Source organism: Struthio camelus, chromosome W (genome assembly GCF_040807025.1).
Source record: "Struthio camelus isolate bStrCam1 chromosome W, bStrCam1.hap1, whole genome shotgun sequence".
Lineage (NCBI taxonomy): Eukaryota > Metazoa > Chordata > Aves > Struthioniformes > Struthionidae > Struthio > Struthio camelus.
Genome location: NC_090981.1, coordinates 54357200 through 54381549, shown reverse-complemented (window position 1 = coordinate 54381549; position 24350 = coordinate 54357200). Strand labels below are relative to the sequence as shown.

At 39.1% G+C, this 24350-nt stretch overlaps 1 protein-coding gene across 7 annotated transcripts in view; it reads right to left on the bottom strand.

Annotated features, from left to right (window-relative positions):
• The window catches only part of LOC138060852 (FYN-binding protein 1-like), a 74329-nt gene that overhangs the window by 6950 nt on the left and 43029 nt on the right, over positions 1-24350 (bottom strand). For 6 of the 7 annotated variants that reach the window (XM_068926136.1, XM_068926139.1, XM_068926135.1 and 3 more), the window contains 14 exons: positions 20109-20289; positions 18014-18072; positions 17063-17082; positions 16233-16279; positions 14647-14767; positions 12848-13004; positions 11780-11924; positions 8842-8870; positions 7638-7707; positions 6990-7127; positions 6290-6321; positions 5145-5214; positions 3648-3753; positions 1665-1827 (listed from right to left, as the gene is read on the bottom strand). In XM_068926136.1, coding sequence (XP_068782237.1) covers positions 1665-1827; positions 3648-3753; positions 5145-5214; positions 6290-6321; positions 6990-7127; positions 7638-7707; positions 8842-8870; positions 11780-11924; positions 12848-13004; positions 14647-14767; positions 16233-16279; positions 17063-17082; positions 18014-18072; positions 20109-20289 — 1338 coding nt within the window. The remainder of the gene's footprint in view (positions 1-1664; positions 1828-3647; positions 3754-5144; positions 5215-6289; positions 6322-6989; positions 7128-7637; positions 7708-8841; positions 8871-11779; positions 11925-12847; positions 13005-14646; positions 14768-16232; positions 16280-17062; positions 17083-18013; positions 18073-20108; positions 20290-24350) is intronic. The other variant, XM_068926142.1, reaches the window with a different exon arrangement.

The window sequence follows — 24350 nt, the reverse complement described above, 5'->3', positions numbered from 1 at the left end:
AGAGTAAACGAGAATCAGTTCCTTGTGTCATTTTAGTAATTTCAGATCATTTTGTAACTGTAAAAGTAATTCATAGCAGCATATGTTCCTAAGCTCATCAGTCCTTGATCAGCAAGCTAGGAGGACGTTATAACATATTTCTTAATTTTGTTTACCTACCAGTAAGGGCATAAAAGCTATGAAAGTATATCGTAAGTTGAAGGATGAATGGGAGAATTCATGTGCAAGAAAGTAACAAAAATATCTTTAATTGTTGTTTTTCAGTCTATCCGGTCTTCAAAAAGTTAAACTATACCTTTAAGAGATGAGTATACTCCAGCTACAGCAAATAACCAAAACTGTCAGGTACTTAAGTACAGTAGGATTTGAGCCTTACTAATTAATGTGAAACTTGACAGAGATCTATTCAAAGTTTTTCAGGGAGGGTATTTTTATTTATATTGCTCTTTTATGCATAGCAAAGCAGTAGGTTCTGTCACTGTTTGAAAGGCTTTGAAGACTACCGTGAGGAAAACAAACAACATGAACTACTTTCTACTTTGTTGTTAGTAGCTTAATTCAAAAAGCGTGGCATTGAAAGGTGCTCTTTGGGAAGAGGCTGCACTAGGTCCATCTATATTTTGAAAAACCTACGTGTGGTTACGCAAGAAAATCTTCTGCATCCTGCAGGCCTGCCAGGAGGAAGGCTATACTCCTATAGCCTATAACAGATGAGTACACAGGGGAAAATAATAATAGAAAGGTTTCTAAATCCACTTCAGAGGTATATGGCATTGGACTGCCTTCTAGTTAGGTCAGCGGTAAACAATGACGATGAGTTGTTTACTTAGAAAGCTGTTGCTTCGAACTTACTCTATTCCTACACATAGTGAGTTCTTATTGGGAGATTTGGAAAGTATTGTAGCAGAAGCATATTAAGAAATCAAAACCAACAGTAGATGGTGCAGACTTCTCCAAAGAATGCAGCAACTTCTGCCAATGCACACCCTGGCCAAAGCTTCCAAACAAACACTGGAAGGACGTGTAGCTGCAGCTGCTGCCTTGACAGCTCCCAAAGCAGGCAGGCACGCCAGTGAGCATATATGCCTTGGAGCTGCTGGGGGCTGGGGAAGACTCCTTCTCCTCCCGAGCCTGTTGAAAAGATTCAACTCCACTTCTGGCAATCCAAAGTAAGAGCTAATAAGGAAACTGCCACTGATTTTCTCTTGGCTGAAATCAACCAGCAAGTGCTTCCAAGAGGTGCAGCAAGGATTCTGCTGCTTTCCTAGATTGTGTGTGGTATCATAGCTATACCCTGCACGGCAATTAGTGAGAGACAGAACCAGCAAGAAACATCTGCTAATCTTAGCTGATGCAAAGCAAGATTTACATAAATAATTTGTCCTTTCACTCACATTTGGTCTGTCTTGTCTATGTGAGTTGCAAACTTTGTAAGGTAAGGCACTCTAACACACTCTAGGAGCTACTTTAAGTAATAATAATAATAAAATAACAACAATCTAGCTATTGTCAACCGTCAGGCAAGGAAAAAGACATATATCAGGCTCTGAGCATGACAGGGAAGAGGATTTTCTTCTGCCTCAAGTTATGTGCTCAACAATCATTCTCTGACAGCTTAATTTATGGCACATGCATTCTGTACTACAGGTTTTAATAAAACTTACATTTCCCTTCTTCATTCCTGCACAGGACCTTGGTATCATCTGTATTTTCTATAATTTCAAGACATTCCCCTGGTTTAACCTGTAAGTCTTTAGATCCCCATCTTCTCTGGGGCAAATCCTGGACTGTGGTGGTAGAGTAAAGAACTCTAATTTCACCTTCAAACTGTAAAAATAAAATAAAGCATGTTTTGTAACAATATACTCCCTTTTACTGCTAACTTTCTGAAAGTTGGGTAAATAATTGTTTATTCTATCTAGTGTCTGTGCCCGTTCTTGCCATTTGAAGAGCTAAACCCCTTGCAAAGGTATAAATTGCAGGTTCTATTCAACTAAGACAGTTCCAGGTTATTTATCAGATTGTTGATGAATTACAAGTGAAAAAGTGGCATATAGTCAAAGAAGTTGTATGTTGGAAATCTTTTTCGATTCTAAGTGTGAGTATCTCTCACACAAATAGACAAATGCATGGTTGTATATACAACATGCATACTTGAATTCACTGCTCCTTTAGAAAGCCTCAGACTGGCATCTTTCAAGAGCAAAATTCTCCTTCCATCAAATGTAAACTATCCCATACTATTCTCAAAGCATTACAGCTCCAATTTGGATCCAGGATCTAAAGTCGGACTTTCACTCCTTGTCCCTAGTCATTCAATTTTGGCCTCTACGCTGAAAGCATCTGCAAGATAGGAAATTTATTCAATTTTTAGCCAAATTCCAGGAGTAGAACACTTGTATTATGCTTCCAAATTCTCACAAAGGAGATAAATATTATTTGCTGTGAACAACAAGCCATCTTTCCTGTTCCTGCATCACATAGGTTTCACATGGACAAAATGCATGAAACCACTTTTGGCTATTATTCAGATATATGACCTCTTTAAAGGTTTGTGACAACGTTATAAATTATAATTCATTGTGAATTGCACTGTTAATACAAATTCCTAGCCATTGTTTGATCATGAAGGTTTGTTGATGTCAAGCCTGAGGCAAAAATTCTTATGTTTCAAATTCCGCTGGTAAAAATCTGTCGTTTTCAAAGGTAGGATTTTCAAAAGCTCTGGGTGTTAGCTGAATTTCAACAGTAACTTTCCGGAGAAGTAAGTTAGATCAGGGATGAATGCCTTACTTGTTTACCCCATGTAGAACTACATCTATGTTACTGTGCTAGCATTTTTATAAAGCAATTAATTAACTGAAATAGCTAGTACAGTCAGAAGAAAAAATAATTCAAAAAATACAAAGGATTTCATATTAATGCCTTTTAACATTAGCAAAAAGAGTGGCGGATGGATGAAAACCAAATTCTAGATCAAGCCAGTTTCTTCTCTGACCGCAGTTTATAGACCCTGCTAAGTCTTAAGTCCAAGCATTGACATTTTATGTATTACATGAGCTTGAATAAGTCACACTTTTCCGTGTGCTGAGCGTGTGTAATCTCAGGAACAGCTCAGCACCTAGAATCAATCAAAAATAGGATAAGAATATTTTCCTACTGTAGCAGAAATGGGGAGTGTTATGAGAACCAAGTAGTTACTGTGTTTTTCTATCTTTTTAAAGCCATAAGTGCCTAGAATTACTATAGATGTTTGCAGTTAGTTCTTCTGCACAGCTTGAAACTGCTTTTTGGTGACATTCTGTTTAATTTTCAGTCAAATCAGTCAATTTAATGAAGTAGTTTTTTTATACTACAAGCTGAGAATTTTTTCTATGACTGTCATAATGGCAATGAAATCAATGATGTTCTTTTGAAAGTGTTTGCAAGATCTGCATTTAATGGAAAAAATAAGAAAGGGAATTTAAAATCTTTGTTTAGAATAGTGATTTCAGTATATATTCCGCCATTAAATCTGAACATTCATCCTGTAAATACTAATCACCTTTCAGAAATAAAATAACGGATTATTCACAAATTAAAGGAAAAAAATTAGAGAATACTATAAATGCATATTGGTCTTTAGGTAATGTTTGAACAAAACTTACTTTGAACTTTTTTCTGAACTCTTTTTCTTCTCTTTCCATCTTTTTAAACTTTCGTGCACCTTTTTCATCTGGTTTACCTTTTCCAAGGCTCACTGGTTTTGATGAACTAAAACACAGGATTACAGATAGATAAAACAAAATTAGGAACATATATGAGGTATTGACAATCTTTCTGATAATTTCAGTGAAACTGCATTTCCTTTCATGTATATCTCCTTTTCTCCTTACAGAACTAAGATAATTATAATATAATAGAGACTTGATTTCAGAAGTCATAAACAGTTGGGATTTTTTTTCATACTTTCCTCTTTTCATGAGTTCTGATTTTAATATATCTGTTACATAAGTGAATATGGAAAATTATTCAAAGTATCTAGGTACTACAGCAATGAGAACTTTACAACTACCAAAAATGGATTTTATAAACAACACACATCATTTTAGAATTTCTAGGCAAAGGACAATTTTTCTGAAGCCTACATATTTTTGGGCAATAGGCTGAATATAACATGTCCCACTGTGGAGGCAGCTGCATTGTCTTAGCCTTTCATATAATAGCTGCCTTAACTCCTATGTGCATGTATAAGACCTTCCTACTCCAGGGAATCTGCACTGCAGGCACAAAACTAAGGATCCATTTTGAGCTCTACTGTTTTTTCCACGTCCATGCTGATTTGTGCCAATGGGCATGGCAGAGTTTCAATTTCTTAACTGACTTTCCTCATTCTGTACCAGGGAATTTAAGGTCTGACTCTCTGGTTTCCTGATTTGCCTAGGAGTTGCAGATGACAGTTTCACTGACAAAGAATGTATGTGTATGCCTGAAATAACCTAGATTAAGGTGGGCCGTATCCTTTCCATTGGATATACACACTCAAAAAGCTCTCTCTGTTTTGATGCCTCCAGACTAGGATATTATAGTGCACTCTTCGGAGCTCCACCTGAGTGGAGCCATCTCTGCAGTTAGATACTCATTTGCGCTCATAACACAGCTGTGCTGCCGAGGTGGTCGACTTCCTGCTCCGGGGATAAAAGTTTCTGAAGTTTAACTTTACAGTTCCAAATGTGTTTCATACTGATAACATAAGGCACTATCTCCTTTTCTCACTGGATACGGGAGCAGCTGAGACCAAATACAGCACTTATCCTAGCAGTCCTCAAATTTTGATAGGAAGAAGACTGCATGCAGAGCATTTCCAATGAAGGATCTTTAACTCATGCACTCATTTGCACCTCTTATCCATCAGTGGTTGAATTTGTTGAAATTCAAAGCATACCTATTTATTCTGCTGTCTAATACCATTATTGTTTCAATCGAAATGGAAGCACTGAACATTTATCTGTAATTGTCAAAAGTAGGGTTATGAGAACTACAAAACTTGACAACACCAAACAAAGCATACATTAGTAGCAATCTGCCTCTAGTAAATACTTTGAAAATGTGTCACAGTGGATTAAAGATTTGTAATCAGAGGAGTAATTCCCATTTTCACTTACTTGAGTCCAGCTGATGGAGGAGGGAAGTCTGAGGAATCTACATCATCATAAACATCACTGTCTCCACAATCTGAAACAACAATGTTCAAAACAATGGGAAATTATTATGCGATCCTTAAGTAGTGAATACATTGTGTTACAATCTACCATAGTATAGCCAAGTTGACAAGAAATTGCAGCAAGTATTGTAGCATTTATCATCTATAGTAGCTCAGCTTTCCCTTCTGCACAACGTATTGTGCACAACATACCAGTCGCCCTTTTCAGAACAAGATTCTTAATAAGAACAGGTATTCACTGATATTTTAATCTTCTTAAACTGAAGCAAGTTTTAGCACATACTGTAGCCTTTAATCTTTATTTTAATTAGGCTGTTTCCCACTGTGTTGTATCAAAGTATATTTTCAGGGTTTGATTTTAATGTGCACTCAAGCACTTCTGCAGCACTCTTGTCAACGTAAAGGTGCCTAGAAGTGGATATGAATCTCACATATGTTAGCTTTTAGGCCATGTTGGAATGCTAAAGCGGTGAAAAGGATTCTTACCCCAAGAATATACTTTGAATCACATCCAGCATGTTTGCAGAAAGGAAGCAGTTGCTGAACTCATCCAATCCATGGCTAAAAAAGTCGCAGTAGGAGATAAAAAATTAAGAATGCAGTTCAGGCAATGGCCTCAAGAAGTGTAAGAACTTGCTTTTTATTCCATGGCTGGATTGGTATTTATAAGTATTTGTTATGTTACAAAGACACTGCTTTTTTAACACTGAAGTGTTAAAAATAACAATGAGTGTCCCTGTTTATTTTTAAAGTCTTGCATTAAGCGTTTCTTTCCAAGTGAATCTGCTCATAATGAATGTCAAATAAAATGTCTCTCACATACCAAAATCATAACTTCTTAAAAAATACTTTAAAAAATACTTTAAACTGCCTTCTAGAGAGCTTGCACTGTGTTTGTATCTCCCTGTCCGTAGCCAAATTAGCCACAATATTGGAAATTTGTTCACCAGAACAGGATAACCGACGGGAAACCATGTTTTCCTTCCTTGGGTGTAGTGTTTTTGTGAATAGCATGGTACAAAGTAGTACATACAGAAAAAAGAATCAGGAATCAGTATGGAGACAAAACAATGGACTCTTTATTACCTTTTCCAAACTGCTTTGTTGGAGAAGTCACACTGAAAAGAAAATGTTCATTAAATATTTATATCACATTAATAGGCTTTCACATGATCTAAATCATTTAAAAAACTTGCAACACAAGGCCTCTAAGTAATCTCTAGACATTGCGAAGCTCTGCTGACATTAGAAATACTCATGGACTAAACACATTTTTACCACTGAATCAGAGTAAACTAGTTCAGAACTCAATGAGAAAAGATGGTGGTAGAAACACCAGTTGCTGACCTAACATCGAGGCAAGATGGGGAGAAGACAATCTTTGCATTTTTCTCTTTGACACATTATTCCTACAATTTGGATTAGTGGGACTAGATTTACCACTTTATCCCAGCTACATTGTACTGGTGAGCAAAACACGTTTTAACTGAGGATACAGCAAACATATCACCAGGCTGGCACAAAGATGATGGACTTTTTCAGTGCTTTTCACACAAAAGAAATAGTTATATTTTAGTTACTGGGCTCATGCAACAGCTTGTTAACAGGGTCATTATAGTATGAAGATGAAAAGAAAGGAGATCAGTATTTTTGCAGAAAAGTATCACCCTGAGATGCAATTTGATGCATGATTTATTAGGTTGCTGTGAGAATATGTTAGTAGCATGTAATAGATGCTTTATTAGAATTAGTTATAGTGAACTGTGATTTCCTGGAAGACTCTTACAACGAATCTCCATTATCTTCTTCCCCATTGACTTTGGCTTTTTCTCGTACACTTTTCTTTTTATCATCTTTGACCTTTAGCCTCTTGAAAATTCCCCAGGACCAGATATCATTCTTATCTTCATCCTGTGATACAGACCTTTGGAGTATGCATGCAATTATCACAATGTAAAATGTAACATTATTTTTAAAAGGTCCAGTTCCAATTCTCTATTGAAGTACATAATTCTTATTAATGACAACAATATCTATCACAAGGTGAGTACATTTACTGTTTAAAACACTAAACTAGAAATATGTATTTTAGGTCATTTATAGACATGGAGATATATTTATAGGTATAGATATTCATCTAGCATTTTATTTTGTTATTTTCATTTCAGTGCTGACCTGTGCAGTTGGGGATTTGGGGATTTTCATGGTGGCAGCTACTTTTGCTGACATACCAAAATTAATTACAAAACAAAACTTCCCCGGAAAGACCAAGAAAATTTTTTCTTTCTTAGCTTCATGGATCCATCCTGACATATACCCATTTGTTGATCATCCCAATACTAGCTAATTATTATCCCAACTTTCAAAATACTAAAAGCCAAAATGATAACACTGTGATAAAGAAGCAAATGATTTAAATGATATAAAAACTTACCTAATACTAACATCTTCATCATCAATCCCATCATAAATTTCTTGATCAGAAGGAGGAGGCGGGAACATCACTTCAACAGACCAAACAATGAATTAATGCATTCAAATTTAACGCTGTTAGAATAGAGCATTAATTACTGGCCTTATAAGCGTGTCAGATATGCTTGCAATGTTGCTGCAATACCTTTGCAAATGGAGGCTTTCTGTAAACCGACATAGCCTATTTATTAAAAGAGCCATTTTCACTTACCAGCTGGGCACCTAGTCCACATCATTTATGTATCGTAGCGCCAAGGCGAGAATAATGAAAACAAATACATTTACATTGTATTTGAAATGCTAGACAGGGTTTTTTGGCCCGATTACTAAGATGACTGGTGACTTTTTAACTTTTGTGTTACTCTAGCGAAGATAGAAGATGCCAGACCAACATTCTCAGCAAGTGACATCTTGTGTTCATCCAGAGCAGCAACAGCAATGTTAAGCTCCTCATTTTGATCTCAATTTTGACATGTGGGCACTACCTCCTTCAGTGCAGGGTTACCTCACTTTCCATGCCCAGTTCTAGCCACTGGTCAGAATGCTCACTGCAATCTGTACTTAGCTGGCAGCAGCTTCTTTCTGCACTGCCAGGGGATTCTTCTCCCATGACTAGTATCTAAACTCTAAGCTGAGAAGATGAGCTGTGCTCTTATGATCAGCAGAGAATGCTACATAAAAATATGTACTACCAAAGGGGAAACTTGTTTTGAATGTGTATTTTTGACAGTGTGGAACTGCTGCAGTTATATGGGTTAGGACACTGAAGTATCACTGGAACTGGAGTATAATTGGCAATATTGCTGGCTATTTCCGAACTGACTTTCTCTTGCACAGAAACTCTTGGTCATGTTAATATTTTTTCAGTTATATCTATGCTGTTTTAGAGGATAATTTACCTTCTCAAAAAACAATATAAGGATCTGTAGTCTGCTGGCATGCTTCTGATTCACTTTGTCTCAAGATGAAACTTCTTTTTTACCCAAGTTTCAATAGGTGGAAAGAAACTGAATTTGGCCACTATACTTCCTTGTTTCTTGCCTGTTAGCTAACACTTAGCATGCTTATGGGTAATTACTTCATTATTTGGATGCTACAGAGGTCTGAATTTGAAGACAAGCAGTACATAGAAACAACTCCCCCCCAGAAGTATCTGCAGAACTTACTTTCAGTTCCACTTTGACCACCGCTCTGACTGAAAAGCAAAATGAGAGAGCTTTTAGGGAAAAATAGTCATTATTTGGAAAAAACAAAACATCGTGATCACCCATCGCTTTTGTGGTTATTAGTCGCTCTAAACCCTTTCGCTTCAGCACTCATTGTCTACATTGCCAGCTGAGCACTACAAATTCTGCACTGAAAGTTCAGGCACATGCTTGCACGTTGTAAATGGGCAATAACTAAGTAAGTGTGCCATTTCTTTTTTTCTGTCTTCACCATACTCCCACTGGTTTCTTACACTCAAATAATAGTTGCACTCTCAGTAATGCTAAAGAAAATGTATCTTCCAATTCATGAGTGAATTAGCTCTCAGATGAGGAGTCACTAATTTTAAATAGTTTCAAGTAAAGCAAGGAAAAAAATGGGATTTTTCTCATGGAAGCAATTCATTACAAAAGAGAAGAAAAAGTATTATAAAGTATCATCTACTTTAGATGAGGAATAAGAGAGAGCTATCTATAACCTCTTTAGTTAATGCAAAAAGGAAAGGGACACAGTATTTTGTAAGTAAAGCCCTGATGCAAATTCTCTATTTGCATAAATGAATGCAGATACATTGAAGGCAATAGAGCTGCACACTTTCATAAGAACAGAACATCTACTCCTAAATCTTTAAAATGTTGCTACGATTTCCAATGAAAAGCCATTTTCATTTGATTTCAAGGAGAAGCAAACTGATACAGCTATAAGAATTCACTATATTTAGAATATGTTTTTTGATCCTGTTGATATCTTTGGGCTCAAGTACAAAATACATCTTAGGATCATAGGATAATTCAGATTGGAAGGGATCTCAGGAGGTCATAGTCCAACTTTTTGGGAATAAAAATATCATAACCTGACTGAAAACTTGTCCAGTACATCTATCCCTTTCAGATTCATGAGCAGATTTTCACAGGACAAAAGGGTAAACAAATGAACTGAATGCTCAACTAGCTTTTACTGGATGATACTTTAAACTTCTAACTGCATGTTTCTAACATTTCAAGGGTTCCGTATTAGCCCAGTGTTCTAATAGTGATTAAAGAAAGTGATAGGTTCATAGTAACTGCAATTATTTTCAAATCTTAAACTTATTAAATCAAGATTTTTGTTAAACTTTTGTCCCAATAAATCCTGAAATAAAGCAGTTCTAGTCCCTTTTTAATTCTGGAACATTACCAACACTACTGATAATCAGATAATACTATCTGGTCAATAGGCTTTTTTAGTATGGCATTCTTATGCTGGTTTCAGAACATACTGATGTATGTGTCAGACCTTCCAACAATTCACACTGATGAGCTGAACAGAATGCTATTAATCATTAGATAAGACACAAATGTCAAAATACAACTTAAAGGAGATAATGAATTTGATCCATTCATTCATTCAGGTTCCTTATACTGTTACTTTAATATGCAACAGTTTAAGTATTTTTGTTTGCTTGAATTTAAGGAATTTTCTATGTTATTTGCATTGAGGTGGTTAATTATAATACTTGCCATAGTGAAAAAGATTGGCCAAAGACACTTTTGCAATGTAGTACCTGATGTTCAAGTTACCTACACCCTGAAACAGCTAATGTAACTTGTTCAATTCTCTGGCTAAGTTAGGATGATGAGATCAATGTGCGGTGAGGGAAATTGATTTTGTGCAACCTGCAAGAACATCACATGTGAAAACTATACTGGTTGCTTAAAGAATGCCAGCCTGAAGGCAAATCTTTCCAAGCACTGTTCCTGGCACTCATGGAGATGTTCTAGCGGCGAGGACCAGCTGCACCCAGCAGTCAGCCAGCTGTGGTCCCTTTATTCCAGCCAGGCCTCTAAGCAAAGGCACTGGGAAATATCTAAACACTGGTGCAATGGAAGAGTGCTGCAAGAGGGTTGTCTTACACATTCAAATCCTCCACATCCACAGGCAGGTATCTTATTTGAATCCCAGTGCATGTGATTCTGTACATCAGGATGGAGAATGAACACCCTTTTTTTGAATCAGGTGACAGAAGCAGGCTTTTATGTGAGGTCAGGTAACAGAGATACCACTGTCACATTGGCTCGATGTGATAGAATAGCCTCATATTACAAGAGCAGTAGGATATTTAGCTGCAAGAAAGCTTGGCACCCTGCTGGAGAGTGCAATTCCCCAGCTGCAGATCAGTTTGATCTGAAAAATATGGAACATTGAAGTAGAGAGGCTGCAACGTGGCACTGCATTGTAAATGCACGGGAGATTGTGCCACAGAAGAGAAGCTTCTGATACAGTCAAAGTATAGCTCATACCCATCTCATGGGAGTTGACTGGCCTTTTGTCAGAAACAACCACATTAGCCGTGGTCTTTCCCTGAGGGCCATTCTAGTCATGCCTTCAGAATTTCCTTCTCTTCAAACAGAAGAGGTAGTAAGACTCATAGTTCCAGAGCAGTGAGGATAATAGAGAGTTGCCTTGTGCAACGAGGGTTTCTTTTGCTTTTACAGTCTTTTATTCTTGCCTGTTAGAAAAGACACCATGTGACTTCAAGAGACAGAGAACAAGAAGAGAGATGGAGGGCAGAGAACTGCACACAGCTGTAAATCTTGCATGTTTTGCTTTTCATTCTCTTTTGGGTTGCAATACTACAGCTCCACTTCCAATAGTTCCTCCTATGTATAGGAGGAACCAATAGTTCCAATAGCTCCTCCTATATTCATTCCTCCTATGTATGAGCACTTACAGATGCTGGATTCCAGAGTCCATTCTTGTTTCTCTGACTACTTCAGCTTTAACAGATCAGTTATATGCTTCTTATATAAATGACTGCTTTTCTTCTGTGACAAGTTTGGTTGGTAGCTGTAAAACTTTCCCTGTGTAGGCTGAGCGTGGTAAATCATTAGTTCCCTTGAATGGGTTCTTTATACATACCTGCTAATACTGTCCTGCTCTCCAACATCATCATACACTTCTTGGTCACTGTCTGCACGTTTCATGGCAGCTCTGATGGCTGGTTGTTGCTTTCTTTTTAAAGAATCATAATCAATCTCCACCACAGTTGTTTTAACGTATCCATCTAAATGAACAAAACCATGTAATTAAGCAGAGCCGGTTTTAAAGCTCACTGTGAATGGATGAGTGTAACAGAAGGTTCAGAATCAAGATAATTGAATTGTTTCATATCTCTGAAAACTTTTAAAGAAGTATTTTATTCCAAGCAGCCTCACCTACAGTCTTCAACCATCTACATGCATACAGATCTCGGATCTGTCTCCGATCTCCCCCCAAACTCTCCTCAGCTGGTATCAAGTTAACAGCACCTATATTTGCTTCTCAGCTACAGCAGAATTTAGTAGATTTTAATGATTTTCATTGATTTTATGGATCAGTCCTTTAATGTCTGCTATAACTCCATAGCCAGATCATCAGGCCCTTACCATACCCATAACAAACACTGATGTAATTTGTTCCAAGTAGAGAAATATCCTAGTTTTCAAGCCAAAATGAAAGTTAGACCTCAGTGAGAAAATCCTCAGTTGAGGGTTAGAATCTTTGCATAAGAACAGGAACAAGAGATGCTCTTAAAGCAAGACCTTATATTCTCTGGTTCCATGTTAGGTACATCTCTTTTATTTTATTTTCAAAACAAAGATATGAAAAAAGCCAACATCATTACTTGCACAGAGCTAAGTTCTGATGCCAAATCAAAGTCTGAAGGACACTGAATTACCTCCCAATAGGTCCATGAAGATCCCAGCATATTGTTCCTAACTTATTCTAGTGCCTCTAGATGTTACATTGTGTTGAACAATAACTTCCTACGATGAACTGAGCCCCACATGTCAGGTAAGCACAGCCGGGTGAGTTGTAATTATTTGCTGTGGTGGCCAGTGACTCAGCCTTGTTAATGCTACTCCTTGGTATAAAGCGGCATGCGCTTACACATTCGCTGTCATACAGTGAAAACGGTCAGGAGCACAGTGAAGAAGCAGAACTTACAAGATCCTTTTATCCTGCCCAGCCACTTCCCTTCTGGATTGTCTGTGAGGCGAATGATTTCAATCTGATCCCCCTGTTTGACAGTCAGCTCATTCTTTCCTCCCTTGTAGTCAATACAAGCTCGTGCCTGATGAAGGACTTGGATAGGTCCCATTAACTGCACAGAAGGAGCAACAAAATAAATCACAGATGTGGAAAAAAGGAATTCTTTCTCAAACATTCAGGCAAAAGATAAAATAACTGCAATGATGATTATTTGTTTCACTGGCAACACTCTAGGCAAAGAAACAGGCATCATCCCTATCCCCAACTACAAAATTTAAACTAATGAGCAAGGATGAAAAGAGAGGGCTACAGCATAGCAATAAAGCAGCTAAAGGAGTGATCGGCAAAATCACAGAAATATTAACACTAAAACCAACAGGTTAACCTGTGAAGTCTTTCCTCACAAAACACATGTATTTATTCCAGTGGGCAGCTCCATGCAGTTTCAGCAGGATTACTCATATGAATAAGTGTTCATAAACATAAATAATTCTACCACATAATGTTCTGTGTTTATAATTCTGCTCTAGAAATGATCCCATAAGTACCCACAAGAGATGATCACACTGCTCACTAGAATTCAGGAATCTCAGTGAAATCTGTAGTATATGTTACGGAGAAACCCCTTTTGACTTTAAGGTCTGTGGCTTTAAGGTATATGTGGCCTTGTGGATGTGGCTGCGGACAATTATAGACTAGTTCAGGAATATCTATGCCTGTGTAGGTGGCAGCGGGGAAGAAAATGTGCACTTAAGTACATTTACTTGCATTTAAGAATAATATAATATTTTAATGTCCACAAGAGAGCAGTCTGCAGTCTGAAATTATGCAATGTGCTAATGCCTACGCTTCACAGAACCGGTCTTTTCACACCTGGGAGAAGTCTCTAGCAAGGAGACTTGGGGCCAACACCCTGAAAAACGCCACCTAGACCATACCACTATTATTTACTATTAGTTTTTTTTTTTTATTATTTGCTCCTCAACTCATGTCAGTCTCTCCACAGTAGACCAAGGCTATGAAGTAGGAGAATTACTGTATACAGAGCATGATAGACAGGGAGAGAAACAAAGCCACCCACACTACACACAATGAAACTGAAAGGAGCCTAGCAGAGGCTTATGAACAGGCATTGGCTAATAGAAAATAATTGGCGGATTTGCAAACTGTAGGAGCATGCTGCCAATTAACTACATAAAAAATGATACAAAACAGAAAGAACTGGCTTGTTATTTAGCCTCTATACTTTGACAGTGACTATGACTCCCCTACATATGTGCTCTATTCTTTTCCTTCCCCTTTAGCCCCTTTAGGCTGGAGACCAAGGCAGCTAAGCAATGTATTGTTCTTTAATGTTGAGTTCTCTTGAGGGCTGCATCCTGTTGTATTTGGTTCTAGTTAAGCAAAACACACTAAGTACATGAGTTCCAATTCCCACTTTTGATGCTATTCTAGTGATGTAGAAGGGTTTAAATAGAAAATGAAAGGGACGCTTTTTACAACTTCTTTTACACAGAAAGAACATAAGAGCCTTTAACAGAAAACGTAATTTTTAAGCACTGAAATCTTTTTGCAATCAATACAGAGTCTGAAGTCAAGCATACACCAAAGATAAAAAGGATGAGATTAAACCTTTACTAAGAATTTATCCAGGTTCCTGAACTACCTGAAGCTGAAGACTGTATTCTAAATTGGACAAGGATAAATAATACTTCTCACCTATCCTTGCCTGGATTACAAAACAAAGAGCTTACTTTGAACTTCTTCCTGATTTCCTGTTCTTTCTTTTCTTTTTCCTTCAGTTCTTTCTTCTCTTGGTCTATTCTTTTCTTTTCTTCCTTGTCTCGCTTCTTCTCTTTTTCTGTTGATGTAGATCTAAAAACGCATTGCCAGGACTGAATATAGGGGTCAGTAGCAGTGAAACATCTCTCACTAGAGCTTCGTACCAAGGTCAACAAAGAACTATATGTGATGGGAAAAGATTTCTCCCAGTGATATCAAAGATAAGTATTTTATACCCCAATGTGGCCAGTTGGCAACAGAGGAAAGAGCCCCACATCCCCTTCTCTTAGTCTACATACGTAATTTAAATGGGCTATCCTCAAGATGACGGTATGCCAGAGGGTTCTCTGAAAGTAAGAGACTGGCTCTGCAAGTACATGTCCAAACACCTCTGAGCTAATTTTAGCAAACAACCTTGGAAAATGATAGCAGTCTAGGTGTTGCGGCACTGGCTGCAGGTGCTAAATATTTACTGGGGCCATCGGTGGTGACTGATGCAGCCTGAACTGAAGCCTGAGCAGCCACAAATGGACTGCTGTTTTAAACCTAACTGAAAGCTATTCCAGCTATGCTTATACAAGTGGCAGCCACTCTTCTGTACCACATCATTAATGTGCCTAACGTGCCTGCTGTGTCTTAGATACCGGGTGATACTGAGATGCAGGCCCTGGGATGTAATTAGGGCTATAGCTAAGCTATGCAGGTTGCTGCCAACAGTTTCTCTGGAAGAACGATGCTTTACGAACCCTATGGAACCGATCTGAGTATGGCTCCTTCCTCTTCCATTTTTGGTCCTTCTGCTAAACTGATACGCTCAAGTTCAAAAATTATAGTGAATGAGGTTTGCTTGTTTCAGTTGTTTCGTTTCTAAATTATCCATGTTCAGAGGGAATTCAACAATAAATTATTGTTGAAGGTCATTTTACATCAGAAACAAGGTATCATGGTGTAGGAATTTTAGATTATTTGTGCCAAAGGAATGAGTGCTTTGCTTTGTGTCTTGTCATACATGGAATCCCACACATTTAGATTTCAGCAGGTTGAGAGACTGAAAGTGGGGGGCTAAAGGCAAAAGACAGTGAGCAGGGCTCACATTTTGCCTCTGTATACATCCCAGGGGGCTCAGACCATGAGAAACGTAAATCCAGCAACTTTTAGGAGTTCTAAGTACATTTACCCGGAAAACAAGAGGAACAACCACAACTAAATAGTCTGTCTGGGGCTACAGTATCTAGGGGCTGAACTTCTTTTTCCTCACAGGCTGTAATTCCAAATAGTGATTCAGATATGTTCCTAAAATCAGAAGTCAGACTCTTCTGTTACCTAGATCACAGTAATTACATGATTTTATCACAAGAGGTTTTCCACCCCAGGGCATATCACATCTAAGTGGGAAATAACCTGTGAACAACCTGACTTTCTCTAGTTAAAATAGATGAACAAATTAATGCCTGGCAGGGACTTCAGTGGAATCAAACTTCTGTGTTAAATGAAGTGCCTTTGTTAGCAAGCCTTTGGTAATAATGATATAGCAGGCTATACCGTTTAAAATTACTACCTGATGTTATTTATGTCTTCATACATCTCTTCAGCACTTTCTTGGCCCTATAAGAAAAATGCAGTTTTCAATGGCCTAAATGCATTTGGAACGACATGAAGAAAATGGACCTGCTATGTAAACTTCACATAAACTATATAAAAACATTTACAGCAAAATGTAGATACAAATTCATTTAATCTTTCCAAAATCAAGTTTCTGCACTATTTAAACCCACTAAACGTCAGTTCTGACATTGTTTTTATCACACCACAAGTATAAATTTCCAGATTGTTACCATCACACTAGCAAAGTGTTTAATCCAAAGTGGATGTTTTGGCTGCAGTGTTAGTTCTGGAAAGACTGTATCTGCACTGATGATTGTACTGCAACAAAGAGATGACAGGGTTAGCAGTAGGCAAAATGGAATGCTAGGGATCTAAATGGGACTCAGATTTAGGGTCCCAAAGACTGTCTGAGCCCTCGTACAGGCAGGTACTTAAAGATACCAAGACAAACCTGTGCTTACTTGAAACCAGTGAATTATCACTGGAATAAAATAGGACCCTTGTTTCTGGAAAATTCTGGCGAAATAAAAGGTCAGTGGGAATAGAATGGCTTAAAATCAGTTTTTAGTGTCTAGCCAGCTTTAATAGCTAGTTCCAGTTTGCTGTGCTTACCCAGTTTTATTTTTGTCCTTCACAGTAAGTGCTTCTGCAATTTACTGGTAATATACTGGATTCATTCTGCAATGAATTTTCTAAACCATTGAAACGATTTTACTAAATTTGTAAATTTGTAAATTTGTAAATTTGTACTAAAAATGATAAGTTCTTCAATTTATCACTTACCCCTTCTGTATTTCCATGACCTATGACCAAAAGTAAAAACAAGGTATTAATTTTTGCTATAGAGAAAACAATTAATTCTAGTGCTAACTATTTACAAAACGCTAATAACACAGGTGATATTAACTATCGCCTGTAATATATGCCGAGTCCTGCTTTAATGTGTCCATTTATACAAGGAAATAATTGTTAAAACCCTAGTAAATCATAGCAGACCACATAAAATTTGCTTGCATCAGACCCACAGTTGAATAAGGAGGCCAAGGGTGCATCTGCTAAGCCAGGCTCTACCCTGGACTGCAGAAGAGACTCTGTGAAGCTGCTGCTTCCTCCTCGCTCTGCAGGTAGTTGGGCTGGAAAAGAGCTTGGGCTCAGTTTCAGCTCCACAGCCCACGTTGCTGTACAGTGAGGATGGCTAGTACACTAAATGATGTATATTGTGCCTGGCACAGACTGATTCCTCCCTAGGAGAGATCAGAAGGCTGACTGAAATTCTTTGTGTCACAGTCTGCTTCTCTGGCTGCTCCTGGCACAACACAGCTACTCACTGCCTCTTATTCAAGGCAGATCACAAAGCGATGTTAAAAGCACAATCAACAAATTATTTTTTTATCAAGTACAAAAAAATGCCTGTTCCATCAGAGCACAGAACTTTTTAACTCTTAGCAGCATTCATTTTGAATCAGATTTGAAAATCTGGTAATTTAACGCATGCTGGTATATTTCCAACCAAAAGGGGGGGGGGGAATAGAGAAGATACTTAAAGCACTTCCTGAGAGTCTGTCATATTAATTATAGAACAGTTAGTGTTATGAGACAACCTTCTTTACCCATGAGACTGCAGTACCAGCATAATTAGTTACACAAGTCACTTATGAATACAATATGCTTTTGCTTATCTTATAAATATGGTATGCTTACAGCTTTGTGTATCTATTGTTAATTAAAACGTACCCATCTTATTCTGGGAATCAAATTCAACATCATCGTAATTTTCTTCATTGTCTGGACTTCTGTAAATATGAAAAAGGGAACATGTGAAACCTGTGAAGATGGTTTCTATGATAGCGTTTCATTTACCACTGCTTTGGTGCTTTTTTCAGTTATTTTCGACAATGGCTGGGCAGTCTGTTGAGTTCTATATGCTATTTAAGTACTCTTGAGATTCTCTAAATTGTTCTTCCTGACAGTGACTTGATATTTTACACAGGGAAACTTTGATCCTGAGTATCAAAGAAGAAAACAAATAAGCCAAAGGTGCTCAGATACCATGGAGATGAGTGTGGTATGAAAAATACAACAGACAGATGGGCAGACTGAATGGAAAGAATCTGTTGGGCTTTTTAACCATCTTTGCAGGTGCAGGCTTCTTACACAATACATAAGCAGAACACCAGACTTTTGCACAATGTTATATATAACTAGAAGACTTGCTCCTTGACTTACACAGTGTAAAGTCTAAACAAGGGACAACAGAAACAATAGCAGAAGGTTAGGCTGGGTAGAAGGGCTCTGATGTTAGATTTAAAACTTCTTGAACTGAGAGGAGCAAGAAATTGAAAATTTAACTAAACATAAAATTATAGATTTTTAAATTTATAATAATTATAAGAAAACTAGGGCTGAAAGGCATTACCAAGGAAGTATAATCTAAGACAGGACTTGAAAGGGGAAAGCAATCTTTTTAAAAATTAAAAAAGCCCTGAAATAGAAAGGGAGAAAGAAAAGGTGTCAGCATCAAGGCACGCGTTGTCAGCAGAGGGAGAGGCCCAGAGGCCTCTTCTGTTGATGAAGCAACAGCGGAGCAAAACGGCAAGCTAGAGGTAAGTGCTGCACGTTCTTGAAGGCAAAGAGAGAAAGCCTGGGTCTTAAGCGTTTGGCAAGGCGCGTAGCCAGGGGCGCTTCTCCAGGCGCCGCGGGAGCTGCCTTACGTTACCTGCGCTCTGGCCACTAGATGGGGCAGTACCCGCAGTTTCCCGGGAGCCGCCCCCCGAGCTGGGGCGCGTAAGGCGCTTTCAGAGGGGCCGTTTCCTAGAGCTCGGACCACAGCAGCACGTTTAGACTGACGTTGTCACCTCATCAGTACCAAAATACAGTATGTGTGGCCGCACAAAACTCTCTAATGTCTGAAATAGTCTCTCCGCAGTCTATATGCAGTGAGGGCACAGAAAGCTGCTCATTATTAAGGCTCAACTTGTTCCTGGTCACTTTTCACACTTGTCCTCCAGGCTTTTAACTCTTTGTTGCTGGAGAGTTTGCCTTTTGTGCACTGCTTTTTGAAGAAGGATAAAGAAAGGAGACCAACGAGGGCTGTAACAACGGCTTCAAATGTTATGGTAACAGGCCCCGACTCATCTCGGGGTGGTTTCACAACCAATGCCTTCCTTCCTCAGGCTTGCAAAGCTGTTTCCTGCATAGTGGGGTATCCACTGATAGACTTGACTCCCCTGCCGCCTTCTCCCAGAAAAGTGCTGGAAAGGTTCAGTTATTGCTACAACTGATTTTCAACACAGCTAGGAAGTCTTTGTACCCCTCTGGAGTATAAAAGCCAACAGAATCTACCTCCCCCCCTCCAAAATTAGTGCAGAGCAGAAGGACGTGTTCTCTTCCGTACTAGAGGTAAGAAGATTTAGGGCAACTATTAACTAGATGGAGGGTCCAATCTAATAAAAACTGATTCCAAACAGGCTAGGGCTGGTGTAGGATAAGCAAAGTGGTGTAAGAGCTGAACATAAGAAAACACGTCTTTACTGTGAGGATGATTGAACACTGAAAAATTGTCCAGAGAGGTTGTGGAGTCTCTGCCTTGGAGATACTCAAAAGCTGACTGGACACGGCCTTGGGACATGCTCTCGCTCACCCAGTTGAGCAGGGAGTTGGACTAGATGGTTTCCAGAGGTCCCTGCCAACCCCGACAGTTCTGTGATACTGTGATTCTGAGCTCATTCCCCCAGAAACCTGGGACGACAGTCTACCTGCTACTGCATGAGCAAAGAAATAGGCAGAAAAAAGTGAGAAAACAGGCTTGTAGATTTTTATGCTCACTTACGTTGTTTCAGAGCTGGGCTTGCTGTTTCTGGGAGGCAGGCTTGGGGCCGCTGGGGCCTGCAGTGATGGGTGAGAGGCTGGTGGAGGAGGTGGTAACTGCATGGTAGAGTGTGGCTGCGGTACAGGTGGAGAGAGTGCTGCTGAGGAAGGCACTAGCTGTTTAAATCCTTCTTTTCTTGCGCCTGAAAATAACAAAACAGATTAATTTGTCAAGTAAACAGCTCAAGGGCAGAAGATAAAAACTCCCTGTATACATGAACACTCTCCATAGCAAATACATGTTGTCGAATCTATTGCTTAGATATATTTAGTGCCTTAACTTAGCAATGTCAAGAGCCTCTGCCTAGAAGACCTTACTGCTTGTGGCAGGCCTTGAAATTGTCTTTGCCAATACATGAAAAAGACATAAAAACATCAATTTATCCAGTGTATAAGCTCTCGTGGTTTAAAACTAAATTTCCATTTAATTCTGTAAATGTTTATAAAGACCAGCTGGAAAGTGTCACATGAGCACTGATACAGTCTTGCTGGAGTTACCCTTGGTCAGAGACAGAGTTTAAAGGGAAGGAATGAGAGATGAAAAGGTATTTGGCATTGACTTAGAGCTGTACAGGTCTCTGTACATTGTCAAATATTTTTGTCATGTAAGTTGGAAAAGACTGGACTCAATTTTCTAGACTAGCAACCCCATATTAGAGAAGTGGCTGTCTGAGAAGCTACGCTCTCAACAAACAGGTGCAGCCTTAAAAACAAGATGATACAGTGCACCAGACACACAGAAGCCATAATTACATGTGTGGGCTGGTGTGCATGTGTACTTCACTGAATTCGTGCTCAGCGTATAAGCCACAGTGAAAACCATAGCAACGCTTACGTTCTGTTTCTCTGAGAGCTTGCATTCAGAGAAGTTATTCACATACCACTAAGTGAAATCAGTGCTTGGATGCACGGGTGTTAATCCTAGAATTCTGTTTTAAGTATCGCTAGTTGATTTCAAGCTACCTGGAAAGAATTCTCCCTAGCTGTTTGGTGGAAAGTCCAACAAAATCTAAGGGAGAGGAGGGGAGAGGAGTAAATGCACAGTTCAGTTAAACCAATAGTAGTCTGAAAGAACCCTGTTGTCTTCTGTAGATTTTTTTCAACTTCACACCTGCATAATGGAGATTACAATCTTGTCAAGCAAAATTCAACTTTACGCCATTAGAAAAAGTGGCTTAAACACAGAAGAAGAAAAAATATTTGGGAGTCTGAAATTCCATGGTACAAATTCCACTATAGCTTGTACTGTCATAACTTTTCAAAACAATGAAGAAACTTTAATTTGTCCACGATGCATGTACAAAAATGTTAGGAATCTTATCACCTGTCCCTTTTGGGATAATAACCATTGTTTTTATTTTAATGTCTAATGAACAAGAAACACAATGCGGGGCCAGAAGTTTCTCAGGGCCATGTCCAGTCAAGTTCTGAATATTTCCAGTGATGGAGATACTACAGCATCTCTGAGCAACGTGTCCCAGTGTTTGATCACCCTCATGGCACTTACTTTTTCCTTATCTCTAAGAATAGGAGTGTCAAACAACATACTCATACAGTGTATCAATCAGACCTACAAGGCCTAAAAACAGCAGCTGTCTACTGCCATCCAGTTATTGAAAGTTCCCAACATCTATCTTTCATGCGCTCTCTATGCCCCTTACGCCAGTATCGAGGCAGCATAAAAGAGAAGAGGAGAGCAGGCTGGCTGATGTGCAGAAAAATAAAGAAGAAGAAAGCAAATTTTAACAGACATCAGAAAATTTTAACCCCCCAACAGACAGGAAGGGTTCAATGTGGGCATGAAGAAGCTAAAGGAGAAGTGATTTTTTGGGGTAGACAGGAAAGGGGAATCAATAACACGCATGTTTAGCCCAATAGCTAAAGATCAACTAAGGCATAATTTTGACGAAAATTTGTCTTCTAGAAAGATATCCTACTTGTTGAGGAAAAAAAGGAGACTCTACCACTACAGTGTTTGTTTTATTAAGTAAGTTCCCTCACTGTGAAAATCTGCATCTTATTTTTTCCTTAGTCCTTTCTAAGGGTTCAGCTTCTGTTACTTTTATTTCTGACTTTGCTTACTAGAAAAGCCTTTCTATATCCACTGTTTTCTACCTATGAGATATTGATACCACTGAACTTAACTGAACTTAACTGATATCTCAAATTTCTTTTTGATAACTTTAAAAGACCGAACCTTTTAAGTCTCATTTTAAGGCATTTCTTTCCTCTCTCAACAAATCTGTAGCTATTTCTGTGCTCTATTCAGCTTTTCCAACCCTGTATAAAATCTGGCACTGGAATTCTATACAGCATGCACTTGTTTGGCACATGCAGTGATGAAAATTACAAGTTATTCTTCACCTGGCCATACCTCTACTGATTGCATCCAGGGGTTTCAGTATTTTCTCCAGCTGCTATCCTTCCTCCCTTTTTGGAAGTGCTGACAGATGAATATCAAGCTTAAGCTTGATAGCAAGCCATTAGCAAAAGGCTTTTGAAAAAAACTTTTTAACTGTTTCCTTAAGCTTCCTTAAGGATAAAGCTCCAAGAACTTAGAGATACAGGCTGGAAACCATCATGAATTAGATTCTTCCCTCACATCATTGCCCTGACTCAACTGCAGAGTTGTTTATCCAATGCCTGGATTTTTTCCAGAGCCGTTGTACTACCTCATTTTGCAGGTATGTCTTCCATTTCTTGATTTGATGTGAATATTGGCATTTGAGTAAAGACACACTTTGTTTGAAAAGCCAAGTTTACAAATCTCTCTATATCACTGCCTGTCCTCATTTAACTCCTCACAGTCTTTATTTCATCCACAGACTTTATCAGCAGTAATCTCCTATTGTTCCAAGGCCACTGATAACAACGATGAATTGCACTGAAGAACTAAGCATCTATATGTAGCTGAATTCTTTCAATCATCAGACTTATATTCTAAACAAAGAATGAAGCCAGAAACACTCTGTTTTCATAAAAGCAATGTTAATTGGTTTTAATTATACTCTCAATTTTTTATATTTTAATAGTGAATCCTATGTCCGTTTTTCCATTGTCTATAGGAATACAGGGACGTTGTCAGTGTGCAGGGATGCAACGAGGAAGGCTAAGGCCCAGTTGGAATTAAATCTGGCAAGGGATGTCAAGGACAGCAAGAAGGGGTTCTTCAAATACATCAGTAGCAAAAGGAAGACTAGGGAAAACGTGGGCCCGCTGCTGAATGGGGCGGGTGCCCTGGTAACAAAGGAGATAGAGAAGGCAGAGTTATTGAATGCTGCCTTTGCTTCAGTCTTCACTGCTAAGGCCAGTCCTCAGGAATTCCAGACCTTGGAGACAAGAGAGGAAGGCTGGAGAAAGGAAGACTCTCCCTTGGTGGAGGAGGATCAGGTTAGAGATCTTTTGTCCAAACTTGACATCCATAAATCCATGGACCCTGATGGGATGCACCCACGAGTGCTGAGGGAGCTGGCGGATGTTATCGCTAGGCCACTCTCCATCATCTTTGAAAGGTCCTGGAGATGAGGAGAGGTCCCTGAGGACTGGAAGAAAGCCAGTGTCACCCCAGTCTTCAAAAAGGGCAAGAAGGAGGAGCCAGGAAACTCCCGGCCTGTCAGCCTCACCTCCATGCCTGGAAAGGTGATGGAACAGCTCCTCCTGGAGGTCATCACTAAGCATCTGGAGGACAAGCAGGTGATCAGGAGTAGTCAGCATGGATTCCCCAAAGGGAAATCATGCTTGACCAATCTGATAGCCTTCTATGATGGATGACTGGCTGGGTAGATGAGGGGAGAGCAGTGGATGTTGTCTACCTGGACTTCAGCAAGGCTTTGGACACTGTCTCCCATCACATCCTCCTAGGGAAACTCAGGAAGTGTGGGCTAAACGAGTGGACAGTGAGGTGGCTTGAGAACTGGCTGGATGGCCGAGCTCAGAGGGTTGTGGTGAATGGCGCAGAGTCAAGTTGGAGGCCTGTAGCTAGTGGTGTCCCCCAGGGGTCAGTCCTGGGCCCAGTCTTGTTCAATATATTCATCGATGACCTGGAGGAAGGGACAGAGTGCACCCTCAGCAAGTTTGCTGATGATACTAAACTGGGGGGAGAGGCTAACACACCAGAAGACTGTGCTGCCATTCAGAGGGACCTGGACAGGCTGGAGAGCTGGGTGGAGAGGAACCTCATGAAGTACAACAAAGGCAAGTGCAA